At 45.2% G+C, this 27196-nt stretch overlaps 1 protein-coding gene and 1 non-coding gene across 7 annotated transcripts in view; one reads left to right on the top strand and one right to left on the bottom strand.

Annotated features, from left to right (window-relative positions):
• The window catches only part of LOC111972334 (nucleoprotein TPR), a 45437-nt gene that overhangs the window by 17128 nt on the left and 1113 nt on the right, over positions 1-27196 (top strand). Inside the window, exons 11-46 of one of the 6 annotated variants that reach the window (XM_023999345.2) lie at positions 1785-1982; positions 2310-2417; positions 2617-2843; positions 3119-3282; positions 3496-3638; positions 4319-4467; positions 4636-4798; positions 4988-5122; positions 5285-5425; positions 5819-6002; positions 8075-8241; positions 8393-8545; positions 8739-8855; positions 9135-9338; positions 9588-9775; positions 9922-10069; positions 12625-12762; positions 12964-13095; positions 13281-13405; positions 14230-14440; positions 14770-14916; positions 17831-18029; positions 20252-20448; positions 20572-20642; positions 20728-20927; positions 21391-21666; positions 21847-22091; positions 22202-22405; positions 24454-24582; positions 25127-25220; positions 25515-25660; positions 25793-25858; positions 26297-26388; positions 26486-26589; positions 26777-26875; positions 27013-27166. In XM_023999345.2, the coding sequence (XP_023855113.1) occupies positions 1785-1982; positions 2310-2417; positions 2617-2843; positions 3119-3282; positions 3496-3638; positions 4319-4467; positions 4636-4798; positions 4988-5122; positions 5285-5425; positions 5819-6002; positions 8075-8241; positions 8393-8545; positions 8739-8855; positions 9135-9338; positions 9588-9775; positions 9922-10069; positions 12625-12762; positions 12964-13095; positions 13281-13405; positions 14230-14440; positions 14770-14916; positions 17831-18029; positions 20252-20448; positions 20572-20642; positions 20728-20927; positions 21391-21666; positions 21847-22091; positions 22202-22405; positions 24454-24582; positions 25127-25220; positions 25515-25660; positions 25793-25858; positions 26297-26388; positions 26486-26589; positions 26777-26875; positions 27013-27166 (5618 nt within the window). Of the gene's footprint in view, positions 1-1784; positions 1983-2309; positions 2418-2616; positions 2844-3118; positions 3283-3495; positions 3639-4318; positions 4468-4635; positions 4799-4987; positions 5123-5284; positions 5426-5818; positions 6003-8074; positions 8242-8392; positions 8546-8738; positions 8856-9134; positions 9339-9587; positions 9776-9921; positions 10070-12624; positions 12763-12963; positions 13096-13280; positions 13406-14229; positions 14441-14769; positions 14917-17830; positions 18030-20251; positions 20449-20571; positions 20643-20727; positions 20928-21390; positions 21667-21846; positions 22092-22198; positions 22406-24453; positions 24583-25126; positions 25221-25514; positions 25661-25792; positions 25859-26296; positions 26389-26485; positions 26590-26776; positions 26876-27012; positions 27167-27196 lie in introns of all 6 variants that reach the window. The other 5 variants (XM_023999348.2, XM_023999347.2, XM_023999346.2 and 2 more) reach the window with 5 other exon arrangements.
• On the bottom strand, positions 22621-22689 carry trnas-uga (transfer RNA serine (anticodon UGA)). The gene has a single exon. It is a non-coding gene; the product is annotated as a tRNA-Ser (tRNA).

The raw sequence follows: 27196 nt of genomic DNA, 5'->3' as shown, positions 1-27196 counted from the left end.
CGTGGCTYTTTCCAAATACTCCGGTATATGGTATAATGCCCAAGCCTAGTGATTGGGAAGTTTTGTTATTTTTATTGACTCTGATCTTTTCGACTCATTTTGTCATTTGAGTCAGTAATGCCCAGATCACGCAGGACCCCCTACCGGCGAATGATGAACTAAAAACTCTAAAGAATCATGATTCTGCAAGCCTCTCGTTCACCATGGGGGCTTATTGAAGCTGTCATCTGTGACTGAAGCTATAAAAATGTGCTTCAAACAATGTAAATTGTCATTGGTAGGCATACAAATAAGCCACAATCTAGTCCGCAACCCGACTATTGTGAACGAAATGCAATTGCTTGCCCACACGATTAGTTCTCAAGTTCGGGTGTTGAGCAGAGGCAGGCTGTCTATGTTTTGGTTCTAACAAAGCCTTGTCCACCGATAACATTCAATAATCATGCAGTCATTTATCAGTTCTAAACATGTATTTTTTACTTCTCCATGGGGTATGATCTATTTTTCTTCCTAATCTTTGCTAACAGGAGTTCAATTTTGGTTACTGTCAATTCATCCATTTCTCAGTWCTGCACCTTTCTGTTGAATGAGCTAGCTTGCTGCTGCTGATTTTCCCAGCTGGACATTCCTCGTAATTGTGTAGTGCTTGTGGCTTAGGCGGTGAGTGGCAGCTGGAATAGCAACAGTTTTGCTATGTGGAGGCACTATTGGCAAAGCRGGTAGAGAAGGATAGATTAGAAAAGGCCAATATCGGCTACATACTGACACATACAGTACCAGTCAAAGGTTTGGACACACCTACTCATTCCAAATCTAAATTATATTGTATGATTGATATTCTTCAAAGTAGCCACCCTTTGCCTTGACAGCTTTGCACGCTCTTGGAATTCTCTCAACCAGTCGTAAGAACCATCAAGCGTTATGATGAAACTGGCTCTCATGAGGTGAAATGATGATCTCTGCATGTGTGGTTCCCACTGTGAAGCATGGAGGAGGTGATGTGGGGGTGCTTTGCTGGTGACACTGTCAGTGATTTATTTAGAATTCAAGGCACACTTAACCAGCATGGCTACCGTAGGGATGCGCCATCCCATCTGGTTTGTGCTTAGTGGGGCTGTCATTTGTTTTTCAACAGGACAGTGACCCAGGGCTATTTGACTATTTGGGCTATTTGACCATGAAGGAGAGTGATGGAGTGCTGCATCAGATGACCTGGCTTCCACAATCACCCGACCTCAATCCAATTGAGATGGTTTCGGAGGAGTTAAACCGCAGAGTGAAGGAAAAGCAGCCAAGTGCTCAGCATATGTGGGAACTCCTTCAAGACTGTTGGAAAAGCATTCCTCATAAAGCTGGTTGAGAGAATTCCAAGAGTGTGCAAAGCTTTCATCAAGGCAAAGGGTGGCTACTTTGAAGATATATTTAGATTTGTTTAACACTTCTTTTTTTGGTTACTGCATGATTACATATGTCTTATTTCTTAGTTTTGATGTCTTCACTATTATTCTACAATGAAGAAAAAATGTCAGAGAAACCCTTGAATCAGTAGGTGTCCAAACTTTTGACTGGTACTGTATGTATTCTGTATTTACAGAATTCATCTGCAGAGATTCTTGACTTTGCTCAGCAAATGGTTATATTAAGAAACATGACGCTCATAGTATACAGTACCATGTATTATATCATAGTATACAGTACCATATATTGTATCAGTATACAGTACCATATATATATTGTATCACAGTATACAGTATGAGTTTGAGCTTCTTCTTTCTTCTCACCAGTTGTATACGGCGTATGTGGAGACCCAGGAGGTGCTGGAGCTGCAGCGTGTGGAGAACAAACGGGTGAATAAGTACCTGGATGACATAGTGCAGGAGGTGGAGGCCAAGGGTCCTGTCCTCAAACGCCAGCGGGACGAACATGAGCGCATGCAGAAGTCTGTGGCCAGCCTGTCGTCCAAGCTGGAACAGGCAGTTACGGTGTGTTTTAAAAAATAAGAAATGTGTTTGTGAATTTGTTATACAGTACCGAAAAACCTGCTGTAAGTCAAACATCTGAGGATATGTGAGGATAGTTCCATTCCAATGTACAGTCAACTCCTGATTTAATGCAAGGTTTTGAACTGCACTAAACCAGATCATGCAGATTGTCCAGTAAGTGAAAAGAATGTGTTTGAATTGTAATTGGTGTACTGCACTGCAATGTATTTGAGTTGGTATTGGTGAACTGCACTGCCGATGCCGTGCACTTATGAGAGTCCACTAAATASGTTCTGACACACTATAACTGGTTACTATGTGTTTCAGGAGGTGCAACGTCTGCAGAAGGTGACTGACGAGGCCAACAAGCAATCTTCTGTCCTGGAGAGAGACAACCATAGGTCTGAGGTGCAGCTGGCAGACATGGCGCAGCAGGTGGGACATCCTGTCTTATCTCTTTTAGTGAAGCCTTACTGCTTTTGTTAACATAACCTCTAAAACCTCATTGTTGTCATAGAATTATGTGTGAAAAAAATCTATACAAATGTTGATTATAAAAAAGTGACAGTTGTAGGTATGACTTTTAATTAGGACATAATCAATAGCTTTTTCACCCCCTACCATTACGCACCAGATCCGTGTCCTACTAATTGAGCTGGAGGAGGCACGTGGCAACCACGTAGTGCCCGACGAGGAGGTGAACTCTGCTGACATCAGCAGCACGTCGGAGGTCATCACACAGCACCTGGTGACGTTCCGTGGCGTGGAGGAGCTCCAGCAGCAGAACCAGCGCCTCCTGGTGGCCCTCCGAGAGCTCAGTGACGCACAGGAGAGAGAGGAGACTGAGACCACAGGCACCAAGTGCGATATACTTAATTGTCCATGTTCTTTGCTGATCATTTGTGTTTTGCTTTCAACCCAACATCCCCCCTAAAATAAGTGTCTGATTGTCCGTGTCTCCATCCAGAAACAACCCTTATCCCCAACCCACTAGACGCTTTTGTAGATCTGACATTGTTGGATGAGTATAAGCAATATGGTGGTAGCTCCTGCTCCACCTTTCCTTTTGATTTCCCTGTCAGCAAAATGTTTCTGTTGTCTGTGGATAAATAAAGGTAATTGTATTCTCCCTCCAGGCACAGTGAGCTGGAGCGTAGTCTGGAGAAGGCCCAGGCAGAGCTGGAGGCTCTGAGGGAGCAGCGGAGCCACCAGATGCAGCTGGCTGAGTCCATTGTAAGGCAGAGAGACATGTACCGTGTGCTGCTGGCTCAGGCCACTGGAGTCAGCTTCCCTCAGCAAGGTGAGGTTCACATACATTTCCTTCTTCAGGGCCTGATGAGGCTAGTGTAGCCAAACCTTTGTAAATGTGGGTGCAGGAATAAAGCACGGGAGCAACATATACTCTGTGTAGCCTTTTGGTTCTTTATTGTTAGTCAGTTTTGGCCCAGCCCCGGTGGAGAACTTTGAGATTTGTATATTACCTACACACTGACCCTTTGACCTCTTGTCTCAGGTGCAGCCACCGAGGAATTCTCCCTGACCTCCACCCCCCACCGCTCTCCAGCTGCCACCCCCACCACAGCCATGCCCACTGGAATCATTACTATGGCGACAGAGTCAACCGAGGCGGTGGAGGCCAAGGCAGCCCTCCGACAGGTGAGCCCACACAATTCTCACCCTTTTGCCCTCAGAACACCCTCAATTCGTCGGGGTATGGACTTTACAAAGTGTCGAAAGCGTTCCACAGGGATGTTGGCCCATATTGACTCCAATGCTTCCAACAGTTGTGTCAAGTTGGCTGGATGTCCTATGGGTGGTGGACCATTCTTGATACACAAGGGCAAACTGTTGAGGGTGAAAAACCCAGCTGCTTTGCTTTTCTTGACACAAACCGGTGCGCCTGGCACCTACTACCATACCCCATTCAAAGACCATGACATAGAATGACCAGAATCCAGGGGAAAGCTTTTGTCTCTTATTGATATCAGTTATTAAATCCACTTCAATCAGTGTAGATGAACTGGAGGAGACAGGTTAAGGAAGACTTTTTAAGCCTTCAGACAATTGAGACATGGATTGTGTATGTGTGCCATTCAGAGGGTAAATGGGCACACCAGTTTTTCTCCCTCAACAGTTTTCCGTGGAGAGGGCGCAGCTGAATATTAGGAAGGAGGTTCCTAATGTTTTGTACACTCGGTGTATATGCAACATTATCTGTCCTTCTGTCGCATCAAACCACCATTTTATCATAGATCACAAATAATATCCTTCAATCGGGTTGATAAATTGTTGCTGTACTCTTATCTGAAGGAACATCTTGTTTGCTGTGTGTGTAGTTGCAGGAGGTGTTCTCCTCCTATAAGAGGGAGAGGTCTGAGAGTGACAAGGCCCTGGCGGAACAGACTGAGAAGCTACAGGAGCAGGTCTCTGACCAGAGATCACAGAATGCCAAGATATCCACCCAACTGGAGTTTACCTCCAAGAGGTAAGAGCACTGCARATCACTCTCAGGACACTACACAAGACAATATCACATGAGGTAGGTTGTCTTTTTGTTTGAAGTTAGGAGTATGGTGTTATTCCACAATATTTTAGCAAAATTTACTTGATAACTAACTGCACCTTCTTGGTGACGTACTCTTCCCCCCCCCAGGTATGAGATGCTGCAGGATAATGTGGAGGGCTACAGGAAGGAGATTGCCTCTCTGATGGAGAAGGGACAGAAGATGGCTGCTGTTGCCCAGAAGAATGAGCAAACTGTTAACACCATGACAGAGGACCTGAGGGTTGCACAGGAGAAACTCAACATGGCAGAGGTGTGTGTGTGTGTGCGCCTCATGTTTGTGTGTCCCAAGCCTTTTGTTCATTGTGTTAGACAGACAATACTTAGTCTCTGTCTCTCTCTCTTTTGTAATGTGTGTTAGTGTTTTGCTTCGTCTTTCAATACATGCATTACATCTAGTTTCTAAGCCACAGTGCGCTGTGCTGACACTGTTCTCCCCCAGGGTCGTGCTGAGAGCCTCCGGAAGGAGAGGGATATGCTGAAGCTAGTGGAGTCCAGACTGACCCAGGAGAAAGAGGCCATCCAGACCCAACAACGAGGACAGAACATGCTGCTCGCCAATCTCAAGACCATACAGGTTTACACACACTCCATGTGCTTGCCTATACACATAAACACCAATGTCAAGACAGTAGAAACATCTCAAACTAACCACTCATAAAATGGTTGAGGCACTGTTTTCTCTCTCTCTCTGCATTCATGTCTGTTTTAACGTTCTACTCCCTGTGTGCTCATCCAGGCCACATTGGAGCGCTCAGAGACGGACACCAGGCAGCGCCTGAGCGCCCAGATAGAGAAGCAGGAAAGAGAGATCGGCCAGCTGCAGAAGAGACTGGGGCACGATGTGGAGCAACGCCACCTGCTGGGCAGAAACCAAGATGTAAGTCCCTGATACCTCTTCCCAGTGCCAACCACAACCCCCTCTACCTGTATTCTATCGATTGTCCTCTTCTATCTTTCCGCTTTCTCTAATATCACATTTATTCATTTTTCCCCCAAGAGACTTGCTTCAAAAAGGCAGCACTCAAAGCATTTGTACATACATACCAGTGGAGGCTGGTGGGAGGAGCTATAGGAGGACAGTTGCATTGTAATGGCTGGAATGGATTCAATGGAACGGTATCAAACACATGGAAACTACATGTTTGATTTTGTTGCTTTTATTCTATTCCGGCCATTACAAAGAGACCGTCCTCCTATAGCTCCTTCCACCAGCCTCCCCTGATACGCACCATAGATTAAATGAACCCCTTCCTCTCTTTTTTATTTCCAGTTGCAGCTGATGGATGCCAAAAGGCAGCTGGAGACCCAGACAGGCCTGCTCCAGAAGACCAGGGATCAGCTGAGTGCTGCCCAGCTGGAGATGAGCTCTCTCAGGCTGCAGCAGGTCAGTGAAGAAGGCGGTCGTCCGTCCCTGGGCTCCCAAAGCTCCCCGTCCATTCCCATGGGCCTCAAAGGTAAGAGTACACACAATGTTACAGAATCACATCAGCCTCAGTGCCTTCTGAGACCTCAGAATGTTCAGGAACCACTCATAAAAGTTTTTATAGCCTGAGAATGTTGGAATAGCTTGAATGTGGATAGTACTCAGTTGGAGTTTTCCTCAAGACAGGCACTTACACAAATAGTTTCTGATTTTATATTTTTCAAACCGCCAAGTTGGTCTACAATTAATTGATTTAGGCCAGTCTAACATTCTCTTAACCTGTCTAGGACGGGTTCCGCTAGCGGCACCCCGTTCCGCTACCGGAACCCCTCGCCAACAGCCAACGAAATAGCAGGGCGCCAAATACAAATCAACAGAAATCTCATAAATCAAATTTCTCAAACATACAAGTATTAGGCACCATTTTAAAGATAAAATTKTCGTTAATCCAGCCACAGTGTCTGATTTAAAAAATGCTTTACAGCGAAAGCTTCACAAACGATTATTTTAGGTCACCACCAAGTCACAGAAAAACCCAGCCATTTTTCCTGCCAAAGAGAGGAGTCACAAAAAGCACAAATAGAGATAAAAATGAATCACTAACCTTTGATMATCTTCATCAGATGACACTCATAGGACTTCATATGACACAATACATGTATATTTTGTTCGATAAAGTGCATATTTATATCCAAAAATCTCATTTTACATTGGTGTGTTATGTTCAGTAGTTCAAAAACATGCTATGATTTTGCAGAGAGCCACATGAATTCACAGAAATACTCATTATAAATGTTGATGAAAATTCAAGTGTTATGCATGGAACTTTAGATACACTTTTCCTTAATGCAACCGCTGTGTCAGATTTCAAAAAACTTTACGGAAAAAGCATCATCTGAGAACGGCGCTCAGAGCCCAAACTAACCAGAGAAATATCCGCCATGTTGGGTAGTCAACATTATTCATAAATAGCATTATATAAATTCACTTACCTTTGATGATCTTCATCAGAATGCACTCCCAGGAATCACAGTTCCACAATAAATCTTTGTTTTGTTCGATAATGTTCATCATTTATGTCCATTTATGTCCAATAGCTTCTTTTGTTAGGGTGTTTGGTAAACAAATCCAAAAGCGCGATCTGGTCCATTCGGACGAAACGTTCAAAAAGTTATATTACAGGTCGAAGAAACTTGTCAAACTAAGTATAGAATCAATCTTTAGGATGTTTTTATCATAAAAGTTCAATAATGTTCCAACCGGAGAATTCCATTGTCTGAGGAGAAGCAATGGAACGAGAGCTAACTCTCAAGTGAAAGCGCGTGATTGAGAACGAGGCTGRWGSCAGACCTCTTAGTKAAACAMCTCCCATCCGGCCCCCCTTCACATGAGAAGCCTGAAACKACGTTCTAAAGACGGTTGACATCTAGTGGAAGCCMTAGGAAGTGAAAATTAACCCATATACCACTGTGTATTCGATAGGGGTGAGTTCAAAAACTACAAACCTCAGATTTACCACTTCCTGTTTGGATTTCTTCTCAGGTTTTTGCCTGCCATATGAGTTCTGTTATACTCACAGACATCATTCAAACAGTTTTAGAAACTTCAGAGTGTTTTCTATCCAATACATATATTGGATAGAATGCATATATGCATATATTAGCATCTGGGACTGAGTAGGAGGCAGTTCACTCTGGGCACGCTATTCATCCAAAAGTGAAAATGCTGCCCCCTATCCCAAACAAGTTAATTGTTTCCTTAAAGTTGTGGTATGTTGTTCTGCTTTTCCTTGTGTAGACATAGGTCAGGTCGGTGTCTATAGCCATGCTTTCATTAGGTCGTCTTATAGTATTTTATAGGAAATGTAGTAAAACAAGCTAAATAAAACCCTCAAACAGGCCTGGAGGGTGTGTGCTTCTGGGGCCTGCACCATTAGCAGTGTTATGGTAGTGTCATTAGGGTTCGCCACAGGGTTATTTTTCTATGCTGCCCATGCCAGCTGTGACTTCAGTCTGTGGCACTTAAAGCTCTCTCCCTCTCTCTCCTTACCTCTCTGCTCCTCGCCCCTCTTCATCTTCCCCCCCTCTCCTCTAACCTCCCCAGGACTCCATGGTTCAAAAGGGGACTCTGAGGATCTGGGAGGCCGCCTGAGGCAGGCCGAGACGCAGGCAGAGGAGCTGGCAGAGCAGTTGAGGACAGCCACCTCCAGCAAAGAGCAGTACAGAGCCATGGCCCAGAGCCTAGAGGAGTCCATGGATAAGGAGAAGCAGGTCAGGACTCCACCCTGGCTCCTAACCCCTTAGTAGTGTACCACCCCTTAGTAGTATACCACCCTATCCCCTAACCCCTTAGTAGTGCACTTCCATAAGCATTTTAGCACCAAATCTCTCACTCGCTTCCTCTCCTCGTTCCTCTTTCTAGGTGATGGAGCAGGCTCGGTCCTCCATGGGGGAGCGTGTAAAGGAGGCTCAGGAGCAGCACCGTCATCTGGAGAGGAAGCTCCTGGAAGCAGAGAAGGAGAAGCAGGGCCTGCAGGAGGAGAAGAGGAAAGCCCTGGCCTCCGTAGAGCAGCAGGTATGAAGCAGACATCTATGCCCTTACTGAAAATTTCCTCACTGTATAGCTCAAATGGTATAGCTGATACATTCAGTATTATTTAACCACATCCAGTACGCACCATAGGTGCTGGGTTTACACAATGCCGGGGTCGTCATTGTTCCATGTTGAAGATATGAACAGATTCCTGTTTTCCACCTGTGTGTGTCAGGTGGCTGAGCTGAGGAGGAGTCTGAGCAGTGTGCAGGCGGACCACCAGGAGGCGCTACAGAGGGCGGCGGTGGCAGCAGCCCAGGAACAGCAGGCCATACTGGACAGCCAGGAGCAGGTGAGATGGAGGCTTGGGCTGTGGCTAATTGGTCCTTATCGAGTTGTAGTGATGTGCCAACTTTTCACAAGGCATATCTGACCAAGCTATTTGCCACCTTGTTTCCCACTTTCCTCCTATAGAGCATTACCTGACTTGATTGTCGCTAACCCAAGTAAATGTCAACCATGATAATGTAGCATACATTATCAACCATTCATTAAGTACTGTATTACAGCTAGGTCGTCAGATAAAGCTTGTCTGTAATGCTGGTCTCTCCTCTTCTTTCCCCCCTCCCAGGCCACGCTGGCGTCGGAGGCTCAGGATAAGTACGAGCGTGAGATGATGCTTCACGCTGCAGACGTGGAGGCCCTCCAGGCAGCGAAGGCCCAAGCTCTGCAGGCAGCCACGCTCAGACAACAGCTGGAGGAGAGGGCCCAGAGAGCCTCTGCTCAGCTGCTGGAGGCCAGAGTCTCCTGGGAGGAACAGGAGAGGATCCTCAAGGTAGGTAATAGCAGTCAATTGATTAGATAGCAGTCAAGGGAAATGCTTATATTATGAATAATAGATATTGTGTTTGTTGCAAATGGTTTGACGTGTAGATGGTGATGGTTGAAAATAGATTCTTACACTTTTGTGTTGATGTTGGAAGCTAGCTAGTGATTGTGAACTCCCACTAGTTTGCAGGGGTTGTGCTGCTTATGTAGCTGGTGTACACCACAAGGCTATAATGTACATCTCTCTTGCTGTCAGGAGGAGATGTCTAAGGTGGCGTCTCGCTCTGAGGAGCTGCAGAGGCAAAACAGCCTCCTCCATGAACAGATTCAGACCATGAGCAGCAAGATAGCCGCCACCCTGCAGCGCCAGGTCAACGAGTGCCCTCTGAACATCTCCCTCACTGAGCAGGGAAAGTCTCAGGACCAGGTCCTCGAGATACTCAGGTAATGGTCTCTCACCCCCTCCCTCGATCTGTCTCTTTGGAAAGCAAGAGCAAGTTTGCCATTAAAGCCAATTTCATGCAATCACTACACTTCTGCAACACCTTTTCTCTCATCATATCTTCTGTCCCCTCCCTGTCGTGATGCAGGTTTGTGCGTCGGGAGAAGGAGATAGCGGAGTCACGGTTCGAGGTGGCCCAGGGAGAAAGTCTTCGCCACAGGCTGAGAGTGGAGCACCTGGAGAGAGAGCTGAGAGAACTGCAGGAGAGCTTTAGTGCTGAGCGGGAAAGGATGCAGGTGAGCTGGACAATATGGACAGCCAATGGTTTATAGGGGGATTTCCTGGACCCAGATTAATCCTATTCCTAGACTAAAAAGACATTTCAAAATCTGAGTGGTGAAAAAAACAGATTCTGTTGTCTTCATGATGAAATCGGGAGGGGGGGGCTATGGATCTGTCTCCGTTCGTTAGTATCTCAGACACCACTGCGCCGATTTTGACTAGACACAGAGAATTCTCTTATGTTATAGTCACAGCCGTGTATATTCCCCCTCAAGCCAATACCATGACGCCCCTCAGGGAACTACACTGGACTTTATGCCAACTGGAAACCACATATATATCCTGAGGCTGCATTGATTGTAGCTGGGGATTTTAACAAAGCAAATTTGATGAAAACGCTCTCGAAGTTCTATCAACACATTGACTGTTGTACTCGCGCTGGTAAAACACTCGACCACTGCTATTCTCTTTTCCGGGATGCCTACAAGGCCCTCCCTTCGGCAAATCAGATCACAACTCCATTTTGGTCCTCCCTCCCTTCCTATAGGCAGAAACTCAAACAGGATGTACCCGTGCTAAGGTCTATTCAACGCTGGTCTGACCAATCGGAATCCATGCTTCAAGATTGTTTTGATCACGCGGACTGGGATATGTTCCGGGTAGCCTCTGAGAATAACATTGATGTATACACGGACACGGTGACTATACACAGACACGGTGAGTTCATCAGGAAGTGTATAAGGGATGCTGTTCACGCTGTGCTTATAACCTACCCAAACCAGAAACCGTGGATAGATAGCAGCATCGCGCTAAACTGAAAGCATGAACCACTGCATTTAACCATGGCAAGGTGACTGGGAATATGGTTGAATACAAACAGTGTAGTTATTCCCTCCGCAAGGCAATCAAACAGGCAAAACGTCAGAACAGCGACAAAGAGGAGTCGCAGTTCAAAACGGCTCAGACACGAGACGTATCTGGCAGGGTCTACAGACTATTATGGATTACAAAGGGAAAACTAGCCACGTAGCGGACACCGTCTTGCTCCCGGACAAGCTAAACACCTTCACCCGCTTTGAGGATAACACAGTGCCATCGACGCGGCCCGCTCCCACAGACTGTGGGCTCTCGTTCTCCGTGGCCGACGTGAGTAAGACATTTAAGTGTGTTAACCCTCGCAAGGCTGCTGGCCCAGGTGGCATCCCTAGCCACGTCCTCAGAGCATGCACAGACCAGCTGGCTGGAGTGTTTACGGACATATTCAATCTCTCCCTATCCTAGTCTGTTGTCCCCACATGCTTCAAGATGTCCACCATTGTTCTTGTACCCAAAAAGGCAAAGGTAACTGAACTAAATGACTATCGCCCCGTAGCACTCACTTCAGTCATCATGAAGTGCTTTGAGAGGCTAGTTAAGGATCATATCACCTATACCTTACCTGACACCCTAGACCCACTTCAATTTGCTTACCGCCCCAATAGATCTACAGACAATGCAACCGCCATTGCACTGCACACAGCCCTATCTCATCTGGACAAGAGGAATACKTATGTAAGGATACTGTTCATTGACTATAGCTTCTTAGCCTTCAACACCATAGTACTCTCCAAGCTCATCATCAAGCTTAGGGCCCTGCATCTGAACCCCACCCTGTGCAACTGGGTCCTGGACTTCCTGACGGGTTGCCCCAGGTGGTGAAGGTAGGAAACAACACCTCCACTTCACTGATGCTCAGCCCCCTCCTGTACTCCCTGTACACCCATTACTGCGTGGCCATGCACACCTCCAACTCAATCATTAAGTTTGCAGATGACACAACTGTAGTAGGCCTGATTACCAACAATGACGAGACAGCCTACAGGGAGGAGATGAGGGCCCTGACGGAGTGGTGCCAGGAAAATAACCTCTCCCTCAACGTCAACAAAACGAATGAGATGATCGTGGACTTCAGGAAAAAGCAGAGGGAGCACGCCCCTTTCCACATTGACTGGACCACAGTGGAGAATGTGGAAAACTTAAAGTTCCTTGGCATACACATCACTGACGATTTGAAATGGTCCACCCACACTGAAGAAATTTGGCTTGGCCCTTTAGACCCTCACAAACCTTTACAGATGCACAATTGAGAGCATCCTGTCGGGCTGCATCACCACCTGGTACGGCAACTGCACCGCCCGCWAKCSCAGGGCTRTCCAGAGGGTGTTGCGGTCTACCTAATGCATCACCGGGGGCAKACTYCCTGTTTGRGTACTCCTTTACTAATTTCATATGTATATACTGTATTCTATTCTACTGTATTTCAGTCAATGCTGCGCCAACATTGCTCGTCCTAATGTTTATATATTTCTTAATTCCATTATTTTACTTTCAGATTTGTGTGTATTGTTCAATAAAATTTGATTTGAATTGTCACTAATTGGCCCATTGGGGGGCGCTGCGTCGATAATGGCAGACATGTTTACTGTTGCCTTGTTCATGAATGAAGAGGGTGTGGGTGACGAGAGAAATGGCAGCTCAATATGATCATGTCACCCAAGTGCTGTTTATGACCTTTAACCCCTGACCCCAGGTGACAGCTAAGACCCTGGCTCAGCACGATGAGCTGATGAAGAAGACTGAGACCATGAGTGTCCTGATGGAGACCAACAAGATGCTGAGGGAGGAGAAGGAGAGGATGGAGCAGGAGCTGCAGCAGACACAGGCTAAAGTAAGACAGCAGGTTTACTTTCTCAGGGTTAAAGCACCAAACTTTGGATTTGATATCATAACCAATGTTAACATTTTTCTCAGGAAACCTTCTGTGAATTTGGTCCCAGTTTAGTTTTTAGGCCTGTTTTAGACTGAAGCCTAACTTTTTTTCTCTCTGTATTGATTGACATACTTTTATATATTTTCCTCCCTCCGTCAGGTGCGTAAGCTGGAGTTAGACGTAATGCCCATGCAGGAGTCCAACGCTGAACTGAGTGAGAAGAGCGGCATGCTGCAGGCAGAGAAGAGGATTCTGGAAGAGGACATCAAACGCTGGAAGGCCAGAACACAGGTTGCTTAGCGACAGAAAAAAGAATACCCCCCCCCCCCAAAACTCTAAAGCTTAGAGTAGACTTTCTCAAAGTAGTGATACTAAGCTTGAACGATGCCTTCCTTGCGACCCACAGCTTGTCAAATGTCTGTAGGCCTGTCTATTGAGTTTGGATTTGAAACAATCTGTTCTGTATGTCCACATAGCAACTGGTGAGCCAGCAGAAGGACCCGGAGGAGTACAAGCGTCTCCACTTTGAGAAAGAGGCTCACCTCAAACGCATCCAGCAACTCACTGAGGAGACAGGCAGGCTCAAGGCTGAGGTGACCAGGTGGGAGTTAGCCTAGTCTATAATCCAAACTGAATATCACTGTTTTACTATTCTCTTATTACAGGGTACCAACGACCGCAAGGAAGCTGAATGACTTGATACAATAGATAAATGGGCTSCTCTTTGAAAAGCACAAATACTACACAATGAATTGGCACGCAACCCAGTACAAAGTTTGATAATCAGATGAATGTAGTATTATGTAAGTCTGAGTATTTTTGTATTAAAGGAGATACATGTAGAATTCTAGCATTGTTATTTCAGAAAATGTCCATAATATATATGCAGTAATAGTGGAATGATAGTGAAATAATATCAACCACTAAATAAATATTTTGGGCCCATACAAAATTGCATTCTGATGGTGCAGCCTCCCTATTTGACAACAAAAGATGGTCCGTCTCTTGTTGTCAAATGGAAAAGCTGCAACCTCCCTCTCTTCCATCAGCATCACTCAAACGCGTGGTAATCTCCTCAGGAATAGAATCAACAGTGGCAATAGAAATCGCTCTGCCATTACCTGGTTGCATTTTTTATTTTTTATGTTTGCCTAATTTCAGTTTGTTACAAAACAAGTGTAGAAAATTGTATCATCTAAACCACTGTGAAATATATTTTAAATAACTCAAAATATCCAATGTTTCAGCTGTTTGAAGCTGGTATACAAAATTGGAAGTAAAAAGATGCAAAAGTGGGTCAGGGGACAGGGAGTAAAGCCAGGAAGGGGGGGGGGTTGTTTGAAGTCAGGTTGTGTTGCAATTCACCTAGTTCAACAAGGGGGCTGCATTCTACATGTAGATCTTTAATATCTGATCTCCCTGTAGGAGTGGCGGGTCGGTGACATCCCTGCAGAGCCAGGTGCAGATGCTGCGTGAAGGCCTGGGGAAGGTGAGCTCTGAGAGGGATGTGCTGAAGAGGGACGTGGAGGCCAAGAACCTGGACATCCAGGAAAAGTTCCGCACCATCACTCAGGTCAGGAAGATCGGCCGCCGCTACAAGACCCAGTATGATGAGCTCAAGGTGGAGCACGACAAGGTGGGTTATTTGGTGAAACAGCTGGTGCCTTTTCTGGTTTCATAGAGGGAAACTTATAATTTTTTTTATTGATTGTCACGGAGTTGTTTCCTGAAACCCAGCCTTGAATTCACTCCGTCTCCAAGATTCAAGAACAAGATTCCTCTCAATTGTTTTCTCATGAAACTAATAATATCCCTACTCATCTTGTCACTAAATTACAAATGTGCTGGTCTGGAATGGTACCAAGTCGGACAACTCAAAATGTCTAACCTGATGTCCTTGATTAAACATTCTATTGTGTGAATTCTGCCATGCTGTATTGAGTGTTGGACTGATCTCCTTTGCAGATGGTGTCAGAGGCAGCATCCACACCAGCCCAGGAGCAGGAGGCCCAGCAGGCCTCAGCCCAGGAGGTCCAGGGTCTGAGAGACTCCCTGGGACAGTCTGAGACCCGGACTAGAGACCTGGAGGGACAGCTGGATAACCTCAACAAGGTCAGAGCAGTGTTTCCCCTATACCAGTGGTCACCAACATTTCTGAGTCAAGATCACTTTCTGAGTCAAAATACAAGCCTAGATCTACCGCTCAGATTTTATTTTTTATCATGGCTTAAACGTAAGCCTATGCAACATTAACCAATTTAAAAACAGTTATTTCTGTGGAACTGAGGTTTGTGCAGTAGGCTATAGCCCCAATACATTATCACTGCATATTGGCTCTGCTTGAATTACCCTGCCAATGTTCTTCTCAGATAATTTGTTGTATTACTTGAGGCACAGCTGAGTGAGCATAATAATGTGCTTTCTTTTTTTTTGCTGAACTGAGGGAGGGAGCAGTGGGAGCAACCGCCCCTCCGCTCGCCCTCCCTCCGCTGAGAAAAGGGTGACACAGTTAGAGATCGACCGATTAATCTGCATGGCAGATTTTAATTAGGGCCGATTTTCACTATTTTCATAACAATCGGTAATCGGCCTTTTTGGACACCGATTATGGACGATTACATTGCAATCCACAAGGAAACTGCGTGGCAGGCTTGACCACCTGTTACGCGAGTGCAGCGTCAAAAGGACTCTGTGGCTGCAACTAGCCACGGTAAATTGCTTGCTAGCATTAAACTTATCTTAGAAAAAACAATCAATCTTCACATAATCACTAGTTAACTACACATGGTTGATGATATTACTAGGTTATCTAGCTTGTCCTGTGTTGCATATAATCAATGTGGTGTCTGTTAATTTATCATCGAATCACAGCCTACTTCAACTTCGCCAAATGGGTGATGATTTAACAAAAGCGCATTGCCGAAAAAAGCAATCTTTGCAGAAATGTACCTAACCATAAACATCAATGCCTTTATTAAAATCAATACACAGAAGTATCTTTTTTTAAACCTGCATATTTAGTTAAAAGAAATTAATGTTAGCAGGCAATATCAACTCGGGAGATTGTGTCACTTCTCTTGCGTTCAGTGCAAGCAGAGGCAGGGTATACGCAACATTTTGGGCCGCCTGGCTTTGTTATGAACTGTGAACTAATTTGCCAGAATTTTACATAATTATAACATAACATTGAAGGTTGTGCAATGTAACAGCAATATTTAGACTTAGGGTTGCCACCCGTTCGATAAAATGCGGAACCGTTCCGTATTTCACTGAAAGAATAAACACTTTCTTTTCGAAATTATAGTTTCCGGATTTTACCATATTAATGACCAAAGGTTCGTATTTCTGTGTTTATTATAATTAAGTCTATGATTTGATAGAGCAGTCTGACTGAGCGGTGGTAGGCAGCAGCAGGCTCGTAAGCATTCATTCAAATAGCACTTTCCTGCGTTTGCCAGCAGCTCTTAGCAATACCTGAGGCACAGCGCTGTTTATGACTTCAAGCCTATCAACTCCCGAGATTAGGCTGGCAATACTAAAGTGCCTATAAGAACATCCAATAGTCAAAGGTATATGAAATACAAATGGTATAGAGAGAAATAGTCGACGCGTCATAATTCCTATTTAACTACAACCTAAAACTTCACAACTGGGAATATTGAAGAACTGGGAATATTGAACCACCAGCTTTCATATGTTCTCATGTTTTGAGCAAGGAACTTAAACTTTAGCTTTTTTACATGGCACATATTGCACTTTTACTTTCTTCTACAACACTGTGTTTTTGCATTATTTAAACCAAATTGAACATGTTTCATTATTTATTTAAGACTAAATATATTTTATTTGTGTATTATATTAAGTTAAGTGTTCATTGTTCATTCAGTATTGTTGTAATTGTCATTATTACAAATATATATAGAAAAATCGTCAGATTAATCGGTATCAGCTTTTTTTGGTCCTCCAATAATCGGTATCAGCGTTGAAAAATCATAATCGGTCGACATCTAGACACAGTCTTCCAGCTGATGGCGACACTCACGTTGCACTGCATTATTTCTGCATCATCCACTAATTCACGTTACTCCTATGAATAGAGAAAGTGAAATATTCCTCGATATTAAAAAAACACAAACCTCTAATAATTACAACGTAAGCTTATCAAAACACTTTGCTATACTCATTCATTGATCTGCAGTGCTGGTTGTAGCATGAGTGAAAGTAGGGAGAACACGCATTTTAAAGTGTTGACAATGCTGAATAACAACGTAAACATGAACTTACTCAAAAACAGCAGCGCTTTGCTGTATTCGTTGAGTCTCTATTGACAAGGCTTCTTTTTACAGTCTATGACTTGAGGAAACTGCAGACACGGTGATCTAAGACACGGTGATCTATCTGATTGGTCTGCCTTAGGCCTATAGGTGCACTTGATTTGCTCTTAGGGCCTGCCGGGTAGGCGGAGTTCTACCTTCAGAAACATTAAATGGTTCCAAATAGGAACACTTTGCCTTCGCTGTGTTAGGGCTGCTGAATAGAGTGTACCAACAGCGCGAAAAATWAAAAAAAATAGGAACACAAGGCTTTATTGTTGGGTTTTTTACAGAAATGTTTGGTGATCGACTAGGAATGCCTTGGAGATCGACCGGTTGGTGACCGCCGATCTACATTATTTTCCAGGCAACATCCAGGCTCACTTTCACCAAAATTGTAAATTGAAACTAGTAATTGCCTAACTCTTTTAGGCGGAGGTTTCATGGGATAAATCGTTTTTCTACTTACCCAGAACTCGTGGATAGCATTTGTATGTCTCTGCGTGCAGTATGATATTGAATACTGCATTGTCGGGAAAGAGCTTGTTAGTAAGCATTTCACTGTACGGTTTTACACCTGCTGTATCCTGTGCACGTGACAAACTTTGAAAGTTGAAGGAAGTTAGTTTCGAGAGCCAATGCCATCTCTATCTAGCGTTATTGCATTGACTGGAAGTCTACAGGTATGCTAAACCATGGTGTGTCCCCCTCAGGTGGTGGCTGAGCGTGAGGCAGAGGTGCGTGGGGCCCAAGAGCAGGCCTCCGGGCTGCAGACGGAGCTGACCAGGTTGAGACAGGAGCTGCAGGAGAAGGCCTCCCAGGAGGACACCCTCAGACAGCAGATGTCTGAGAAGGAGGAGAAGACCAGAAAAGCCTTCGTAGGGGCCAAGCAGAAGATCAACCAGCTCATCGGTAAGAGGCKAGGCCAGGCAAGCTTGTGTGTCGGGTTGAGTCTTGGTGAGCTTTGCATAAAGGTATATGTGAATGCTGATCTCTCAAATGTTTTTACTTGTCATCCCAACCGTTTGCTGGGTGTCAGGGGAAAAAATTAACACCCACCAAATGAGCATAGATTTGGGTATTGGCAGGCAACAATGTCTATATCACCAGCCACGTTGGCGGGTGGTCAATTTGCAGGGCTCTACAGTGCAAGCATTACATTTGCTTATTAAAAATAGTAAAAAGTCAAGTTTGAGCACAAGTTGCGGTTATAGCAGAATAGCAGAAAAATGCTGCAGTAGCTTTTTTCAAACTATTTCTGCTGTTTTGTTTCATATCTACGAATCGCACAAAGAAATATGAATCCTATATCCCACCTCGCACGGCAACACTGCCTGGCAGAGGAGCTGTGCGCACTGAGTGAAGTGCTGATACATTTTTGGAGGCGCAGTTCGCAGGCATAAAAGTTGGTCTAATTTACTCGAAAGACTACAAAGTGGGACATTATCCTTGTGTTTATTAGCTGTTTATACTGAACAAAAATATAAACCCATATGTCAAAGATTTTACTGAGTTCAGTTCATATAAGGAAATCTCTAATTTTTAAGTAATTAATTAYGCCCTAATCTATGGATTTCACATGACTGGGAATACAGATGTCCATCTGTTAGTCACAGATACCTTAAAAAAAGGTAGGGGTGTGGATCAGAAAACCACCAGTCAGTATCTGGTGTGACCACCATTTGCCTCATGCAGCGCGTCACATCTCCTTTGCATAGAGTTGATCAGGCTGTTTATTGTGACCTGTGAATGTTGTCCCATTCCTCAATGGCTTTGCGATGTTGTTGGATATTGGAAGGCTCTGTCATACACGTCAGTCCAGAGCATCCCTAACATGCTCAACGGGTGACATGTCTAGTGAGTATGCAGGCCATGGAAGAACTGGGACATTTTCAGCTTCCAGGAATTGTGTACAGATCCTTGCATTATCATGCTGAAACACATAAGGTGATGGCGGTGGATGAATGACACAACAATGGGCCTCAGGATCTCGTCACGCTACCTCTGTTTATTGAAATTGCCATCGATAAATTGCAATTGTGTTCGTTTTCCGTAGCTTATGCTTGCCCTTTCCATAACCCCACCGCCACCATGGGGCACCCTGTTCACAACATTTACAACAGCAAACCGCTCGCCCACACAACACTACATGCTGTCTGCCATCTGCCCAGTACAATTGAAACTGGGATTCATCCTTGAAGAGCACACTTCTCTAGCGTGCCAGTGGCTATCGAAGGTGAGCATTTGTCCACTGAAGTTGGATAAAACGCCGAACTGCAGTCAGGTCAAGACCTTGGTGAGCACGTAGATTTAACTTTCCTGAGAAAGTTTCAGACAGTTTGTGCTGAAATTCTTCGGTTTGCAAACCCACAGTTTCATCAGCTGTCAGGGTGGCTGGTCTCAGATGATCCCGCAGGTGAAGAAGCCAGATGTGGAGGTCCTGAGCTGGCGTGGTTACACATGGTCTGCGGTAGTGAGGCCGGTTGGACATACTGACAAATTCTCTAAAACGACATTGTGTTAGAGAAATCAACATTCAATTCTCTGGCAACAACTCTGGTGGACATTCCTGTAGTTAGCATACCTATTGCACACTCCCTCAACTTGAGACATCTGTGGCATTCTATTGTGTGACACAACTGCACATTTTAGAGTGGCCTTTTATTTTCCCCACCACAAAGACTTTACATATTGCGTTTACATTTTTGTTCAGTATAGATTGTTTTGTTCACGAGCGGTTGTTTTTCAATGTTAGTTTGAATCTGCTGCTTCAACTGATGGCAAAGAGAGGTTGTAGACGCTGTCTACTACTAGTCACATCACAGACACGTGACACAACTCGAGTGGCCCTGTTGGCACGGTAATGTCACGTCCTTAAAGGGGCAGCAGAACATTGTCTCATCTGATATTTTGGTGACAAGACCCTGGTCACAGAACATGTAATGAATGTACCACATTACTTCTTAATTTTCTTGTTCAGAAACATTACAACGCATGTTTTAATATTTTTTAAATTATTATGGCAAAGATATTCATCTACCTGCCACAATTACTGGTGGACTAAATTAAATTTTAGGCTCTGCTGGGTTGCAAAAGCATTTTTACCTTTCACCTCATCCCAACCTCTTCCCCAGGCTCCAAGGACCAGCTGCAGAAGGAGAACGAGGAGCTGAAGCAACAGAGGGAGGAGCTGGAGGTCAGGGTCAGTGCTCTGAAGTCACAGTACGAGGGCCGTCTGAGTCGACAGGAGAGGGAGCTGCGGGACCTGAGGGAGCAGCAGGAGAGACATGGGGAGCAGAGGGATGAGCCTCCTGAACAGGGCCTCAGCAAGGTGAGATGGAGGGCTTAATGGAGGCATAGATTTCAATGGAGCACTTCCGCTTCATACCCCACAAGCCTGGATTGCTATTCATTATGGCCGTGGTGCGAATAACACATTCTATTCTACCCGTAGGCCCAGGAACAGCAGAGGACCACCGAGCAGAGAGGACCACTGAAGACCACCCCAGCTGCAGACAGGGGCAGGTAAAGTACATGCTACTCCTGCACACCACGTTCAATGATGTTTGGTGTTACATTGTTCACCTGTTGTATTTCCCCTTCCCTATAGCGCCAGTACCTCAGAGCCCCCCACTGCCAACATCAAGCCCACTCCTCTGGGGGCCCAGGGCCAGAGCAAGCCCCCTGTCAACCCCGGGAACAAGTCCACTCCCCGGGCCAGCATCCGGCCCATGATCACCCCCGCCACTGTGCCCACCCCCACTCCTACTGCTACCGTCATGCCCACCACACAGGTGGAGAACCAGGAAGGTGAGGAGTTCTGTGGAGCTAATATCATTGTTAAATCAAATAACATTACAACAGGTGTAGACCTGACCTTGAAATTCTTCCTTACGAGCCCTTTCCAAACAATGCCGAGTTAAAAAGTAAGATGATTTGGCAAAAAAGGAAACAGTAACATAAAGAAAATGACAATAACGAGACTATATACAAGGAGTACCGGTACCGAGTCAATGTGCAGGGGTACGAGGTAATATGTACATGTAGGTACTAGGTGTGATAGTGATGTGAATGTTATTGCATAGTTATTTGAGTATTGGTCATTTTAAAAGTGCTAGATGGCGTTGTGTTTTGTAGTTTAAGTGAACTTTATTACTTGAATCTGATGAGATCCACGGATACTAATGCACATTTCAGAAGGAAGGATAGAGAATCAGACCGTAGCCATGGTATTTCCCTGTCTGACCCCCTAGTGACCCTCTGACCCCTCTAGCCATGCAGTCTTCTGAGGGCCCGCTGGAGCATGTGACCGTGTATGGCAGTGCCAGCGGTTCAGTACGGTCAACCAGCCCCAGCGTTCAGAACACCAACCCAGTGCTGGCGGTCCAGCAGAACCAGACCACAGCCTTTGTCCAACCAACACAGCAACAGAGCCTGCCCCACACTGAACCAGCCAATCAAGAGCAGCCCCTGGCCCCAGTCGTCATTGAAGCTGCACCCAGCTCGCAAGTGGAGAGGCCTTCGACGTCCACAGCTGTGTTTGGTACAGGTGGGAGACGGGATTTAATCTAACCTGGGGGTTTCTATAGATTTGGGGTATAGTAGCTTTGTCTAACTAAGCTCAAGGGTTGGCAATATACTCACTGTATTACCACTGGGCCTCCAATATTGAATGAAATACGCATATCCACCAAGTGAAGTTGGAAATGTGACTTTTCCAACCTTCCAGTTTCAGCCACCGCAGGGACATCCTCCATGTCCAAGAGACCGCGTGAGGAGGAGCAGGACACCTCTACGGTGACTGACACGGACACCCCCCAGGATGACCCGTCTGAACCCCCCATCCCCAAGAAGCTACGCATCATCCAGAGGGTAGACCCAGAGGAGCCAGAGGCCCAGGAGGAGGTGCTGGCTGAGAGCAGTACAGAGGGATTGGTGCCTGTAGAGAGCCACGAGGTCCCAGAGAGCAGCCAGGTGAGACTGTGTGCGCATGCGGGTACCCACCCTATGTCTAGAGGCTGAGATGGTCTTTCTGGTTTGTGTGTCTTTTGTGCGTGTAGCCATGTGTGTGTCTATATCAGCAGGTGGTGGAGGAGTACCCAGTACTAGACGAGGCTGATGAGGGGACAGCGTCTCAGTCTGTCCCCGTAGAGCTACTTCTGTCCCAGCCCACAGAGGTTACACTCTCATACGACTCCCCCGAAGAATCCCCTCAGCACGACGTCATCGTCATAGTGACTGACTCGGAGAGCGAGGATGAGCAGGAGGATGACGAGGAAGAGGAACCGGTACGGACTGAGGGAAATATTGTTGATGGAAATATTTTAGGGGCTAGACACTTTAATTGAACTCCCTCAAGTCCTAGCAGATGGAAAATCTTGCCTAAAATTGAGGTATTTGGCCCTTAGAAATCTGTCAAACTTACATTTTAGTAATTTAGCAGACGCTCTTATCCAGCGCGACTTACAGTAGTGAGTGCATACATTTCGTACTTTTCCATAATGGTCTCCCGTGGGAATTGAACCCACAACCCTGGTGTTTCAAGCACCATGCTCTACCAACTGAGCCAAACTCTATTAGAATGGATGAAAAGGTCTATATGCAGCCCATACTCATGAAGACGTTAAATTCACCAATGACTGTGCTGGATTATGAGACCTTTTGGTAACACTTTACTTGACGCCCAGCTTCATAACAGTCATAACCATGTCATAACAACTGACCTAACTGGTCATGACTAGAGGTCGACCGATTATGATTTTTCAAAGCCGATACGCATTATTGGAGGAGAAAAAAAGCCGATGCCGATTTAAAAAAAAAAATATATATATATATGTATTTATATATCATACACAAACACACATTTTTGTAATAATGATAATTGCAACAATACTGAATCAACAATGAACACTTTTATTTTAACTTAATATAATACATAAATAAAATCTATTTAGTCTCAAATAACATGAGAACATATGTTAAAACGAACCACCAGCTTTCATGGGTCTTCAATATTCCCAGTAAAGAAGTTTTAGGTTGTAGTGCAGAAAGCAGAGCTTGTCTGCATGGTCCCCTGTCAGTCTGCTCCTCTGCGAAACACAGACCTTATTTGAAGTAGATCAAGACATTCTCTATGGAAGACATGAACGGTAAAATAACGAAGGAACCCCTTTCAAGTTCAGCTGCAAGTTATTACAGGAATTATAACGCGTCGACTATTTCTCTCTAAACCATATACCTTTGACTAATCCGGAAACTATCACCTCGAAAACAAAACGTTTATTCCGTTCCGTATTTTATCTAACAGGTGGCATCCATGAGTCTAAATATTCCTGTTACATTGCACAACCTTCAATGTTATGTCATAATTACGTAAAATTCTGGCAAATTAGTTCGCAAAGAGCCAGGCGGCCCAAACTGTTGCATATACCCTGACTTTGCGTGCAATGAACGCAAGAGAAATGACACAATTTCACCTGGTTAATATTGGCTGCTAACCTGGATTTATTTTAGCTAAATATGCAGGTTTAAAAATATATACTTGTGTATTGATTTTAAGAAAGGCATTGATGTTTATGGTTAAGTACACATTGGAGCAATGACAGTCATTGATTGATTGTTTTTTATAAGATAAGTTTAATGCTAGCTAGCAACTTACCTTAGCTTACTGCATTCGCGTAACAGGCAGGCTCCTCGTGGAGTGAGAGCATTGGACTAGTTAACTGTAAGGTTGCAAGATTGGATCCCCCGAGCTGACAAGGTTAAAAATCTGTCGAGGCAGAACATTCCTAAGCCATCATTGACAATAAGAATGTGTTCTTAACTGACTTGCCTATTTAAATAAAGATTAAATAAAGGTGTAAAAAAATAAAAATATAAATAAAAATGGGCAAATCGGCGCCCAAAAATTTCGATTTCCGATTGTTATGACACATATTAGACCTGTTTTGACATATTGCGTTATTTTAAATCTAGTTATGACACCAACATTAGTGTAAAAACCCACAAACCCTACCACSCAAGGCAAAAGATTCCAGTACATCATAGCCTCCGTGTTAACAGTATGTTTGTCGTATTTGTGTGTAACTCATGTGTAACTCTGTATTGTTGTTTGTGTCGCACTGCTTTGCTTTATCTTGGTCAGGTCGCAGTTGTAAATGAGAACTTGTTCTCAACTAGCTTACCTGGTTAAATGAAGGTGAAAAAAATAAATAATAATAATAATCATTTTTATTGACCATATAAAATTATCTTTGTAATTGCGCAACGTGTTATGAGTCAAGTAATGTGTGTCAAGTAATGTGTTACCAACCTTTTTATACCTGCCTCTCTGTAGGACTATGATGAAGAGGAGGAGGAGGAGGAAGATGAGGATGAAGAGGATGGCGGGATGGGAGAAGAGGGAGAGGAGAGCAACGAAGGTAGCGGAGATGGCAACGAGGCATACGAAGACGACTACACAGAGGTATGATCAACACGCACACTGTTACTAACCGAACTAGATCATTTCCAGTATGTTTTGTAATCTCACCCACTCCCTAATTCTTTCCACTCTCACGCCTCCCGTTGATGTTACAGCCAGCCAATGTTGTAACCACGTGCATGTGTTTCTGTGTGACCAAACAGTGTCTCAGCAGTGCTCTTGCTTCACTCTGCTACCTCATGTCTGTGTTGTGATCTTGTGGCGTTGTGTGTGTGTGTGGGAGGGAGGTGTTGGGGGAACTGGAGGGTTGGCAGGGGAGAGGGGCAAGTGCTTTGTGGTCAGGGTGGGAGTGCAGAAGAAAGTGGGGCTGGGGGCACCGTCTCTGCCTAGCTAGCTGTAAAGTTACAAGACCTCTTAAGGGAACACCTGTACAAGGGAAATAAATCCGGACCAGAATGCATTGCTAACTGCACCAACACTGCCGGGCAGTAGGTAGTGCGTTGGAACCATCCTGTAACAACCTCCTTCCCCCCTCTTTCCTCTTCTGTCTCTCTCCCACTGTGTGTGCGTTCCTCCTCCCGCAAAGGGTGCTGACGCGACAGACCCAGGCACGGAGACAGAGGAGAGTCTAGGAGCATCGGACTCCACTCAGCGCCCGTACGACTCCCAGACACACAGCTGTAAGACGATGGATACTCTGTCACACACCGTTGTCTCGGCAGCCACCTATGAAACTTTCGCAGGAATGTCTGCGAGAGATGTTATATGTTAGTGTCTGTCCGGATTGAGTGATACATTTCAGTCACTCTGTTGGTAGACTAACCAAGTCATTTGATTCACCATATCAGAAACTCATACAGACATGAGCCTATTTCACAATATTATTGCGTTGTCTGTTGTTTTATTGTGATTTTGATGTAAAGGAGAACTCTCTGTCAAACTAAACCACTGTTTCCCCTCTCCTGTTCTGTCAGTTGAGGGCAGCAGCAGTATGGAAGCCTTCTCCAGTGAACCAACCAGTTCTGCTCCCAGAATGCCCCGGTCACCACGGAGGGCACACCACCCGCTGCCCCCCCGTCTCAACATCACCCAGGAACTGGGCCCCCCTGCTCAGGTACAGGTGTGTGCTTATGACTCAATATAACCATCTAAACTATGTCTCTGTGTGTAAAACAATTGTATTGCAGTTTGTGGTATGGTTACATTTGTGCAGTATCAGGTTGTGGTAACCAGTAATGCGCGTGTCTTACAGCCCTCCATGCGTCGCCAGTCTGTAGGCAGAGTCCCTCAGCTCACCCCTGGGATGGCCAGCAGCGGAGTAAGTCACACCCTTGCATCTTAAAGGGATATAGTGTGAGATTTTGGCAATCAAGCCCTTTTTCTACCCAGTCAGATGAACTCATGAATAATATTTGTATGTCTCTGCGTGCAGTTTGAAGGAAGTTGTAGGTCGTTTTGCGAGCCATTGCTAACTAGTGTTAGCACAATGACGAAGTCTATGGGAACAGATGGTATGCTAGCTGTTCCCATAGACTTCCGGTCATTGCGCTAACGCTAGTTAACACTTTTGCTAATGCTAGTTAGCAACTTCCTTCAAACTGCACGAGAGACAAAGAAACGGTATCCATGAGTTCATCTGACGACTCTGGGTAGGTAGGAAAGGGGCTTAATTGTCAAAATCTCGCACTATCCCTTTAAACTGTATTTTATGTGTTTTGTTGTCAGTGTCTGTATAATATTCTCGCCCCTCCTACAGCAGCACTACTTTGACGATGATGACAGAATGGTACCCAGTACTCCTACTCTGGTGGTGCCACACCGCTCTGACGGCTTTGCAGAAGCTATCCAGTGAGTAACACACACATACTTAAACACACCAAAATCAGCAGCTTAACACCACTAGTAAAGTTCCCATAGTTAACCCCATAGTACTTCTGTGGTCCAGTTCTCCCCAGGTGTCTGGTGTTCCCCGGTTCAGGTTCGGCACCCCAGAGGACCTGATATCCCAGACCTCCCACTCTGACCTGGGACAGCTGGCATCACAAGGAGGTAGTGGACTGTACACAGGCACACCTCATCCCGTTTATTTTTTCCCATACCCTAATATACCCTTTCTTTCTGAGACCTTTAATTTGACGAGATCTTACTGTTGCCTCGTCCGTATCTCCATCTCTCAAATTGTGTGGTTTATGTTTATTGTAGGTTTGGTTCTAAAGGGTATATTTGTATGTTGTAGGTCTGGGGATGTTTGATAGTCCTCTGTTCCTGCCAGGTCATGAGGATGAGTCTGGGGGCCGCAGTGTTCCCACCACACCCCTGCAGGTGGCTGCCCCAGGTATGGTTCACACACACATTCTCTCTACTATCTCGACTCGAGAGACAATTTGAGAATTGTGACATGTGTATCAGGCTATTAAGTTTCATTATTGGCAGTAATATTTGAACACTCCAGAATTCACTTTTTCCCCCCAGTGTCCATATTCACAGAGGTCCCGCCCTCTGACTGCCCCGAACACTCCTCCCTGTCTGTTCCTATGGTAACCAGCTCTACCCCGGGCCAGGCGGTGGCTGGAGGACCCCCTCCTGGGGACGAGAGCGATGTCTTAATGGAGCCTGAGGGAGACCGGTGAGACCATCTTGCTTACTCTATGAAATT

Source organism: Salvelinus sp. IW2-2015, linkage group LG13 (genome assembly GCF_002910315.2).
Source record: "Salvelinus sp. IW2-2015 linkage group LG13, ASM291031v2, whole genome shotgun sequence".
NCBI classification, from domain to species: Eukaryota; Metazoa; Chordata; class Actinopteri; order Salmoniformes; family Salmonidae; genus Salvelinus; species Salvelinus sp. IW2-2015.
Note: the sequence above shows the minus strand (reverse complement) of the source record. Positions and strands in the feature narration are given on the sequence as shown.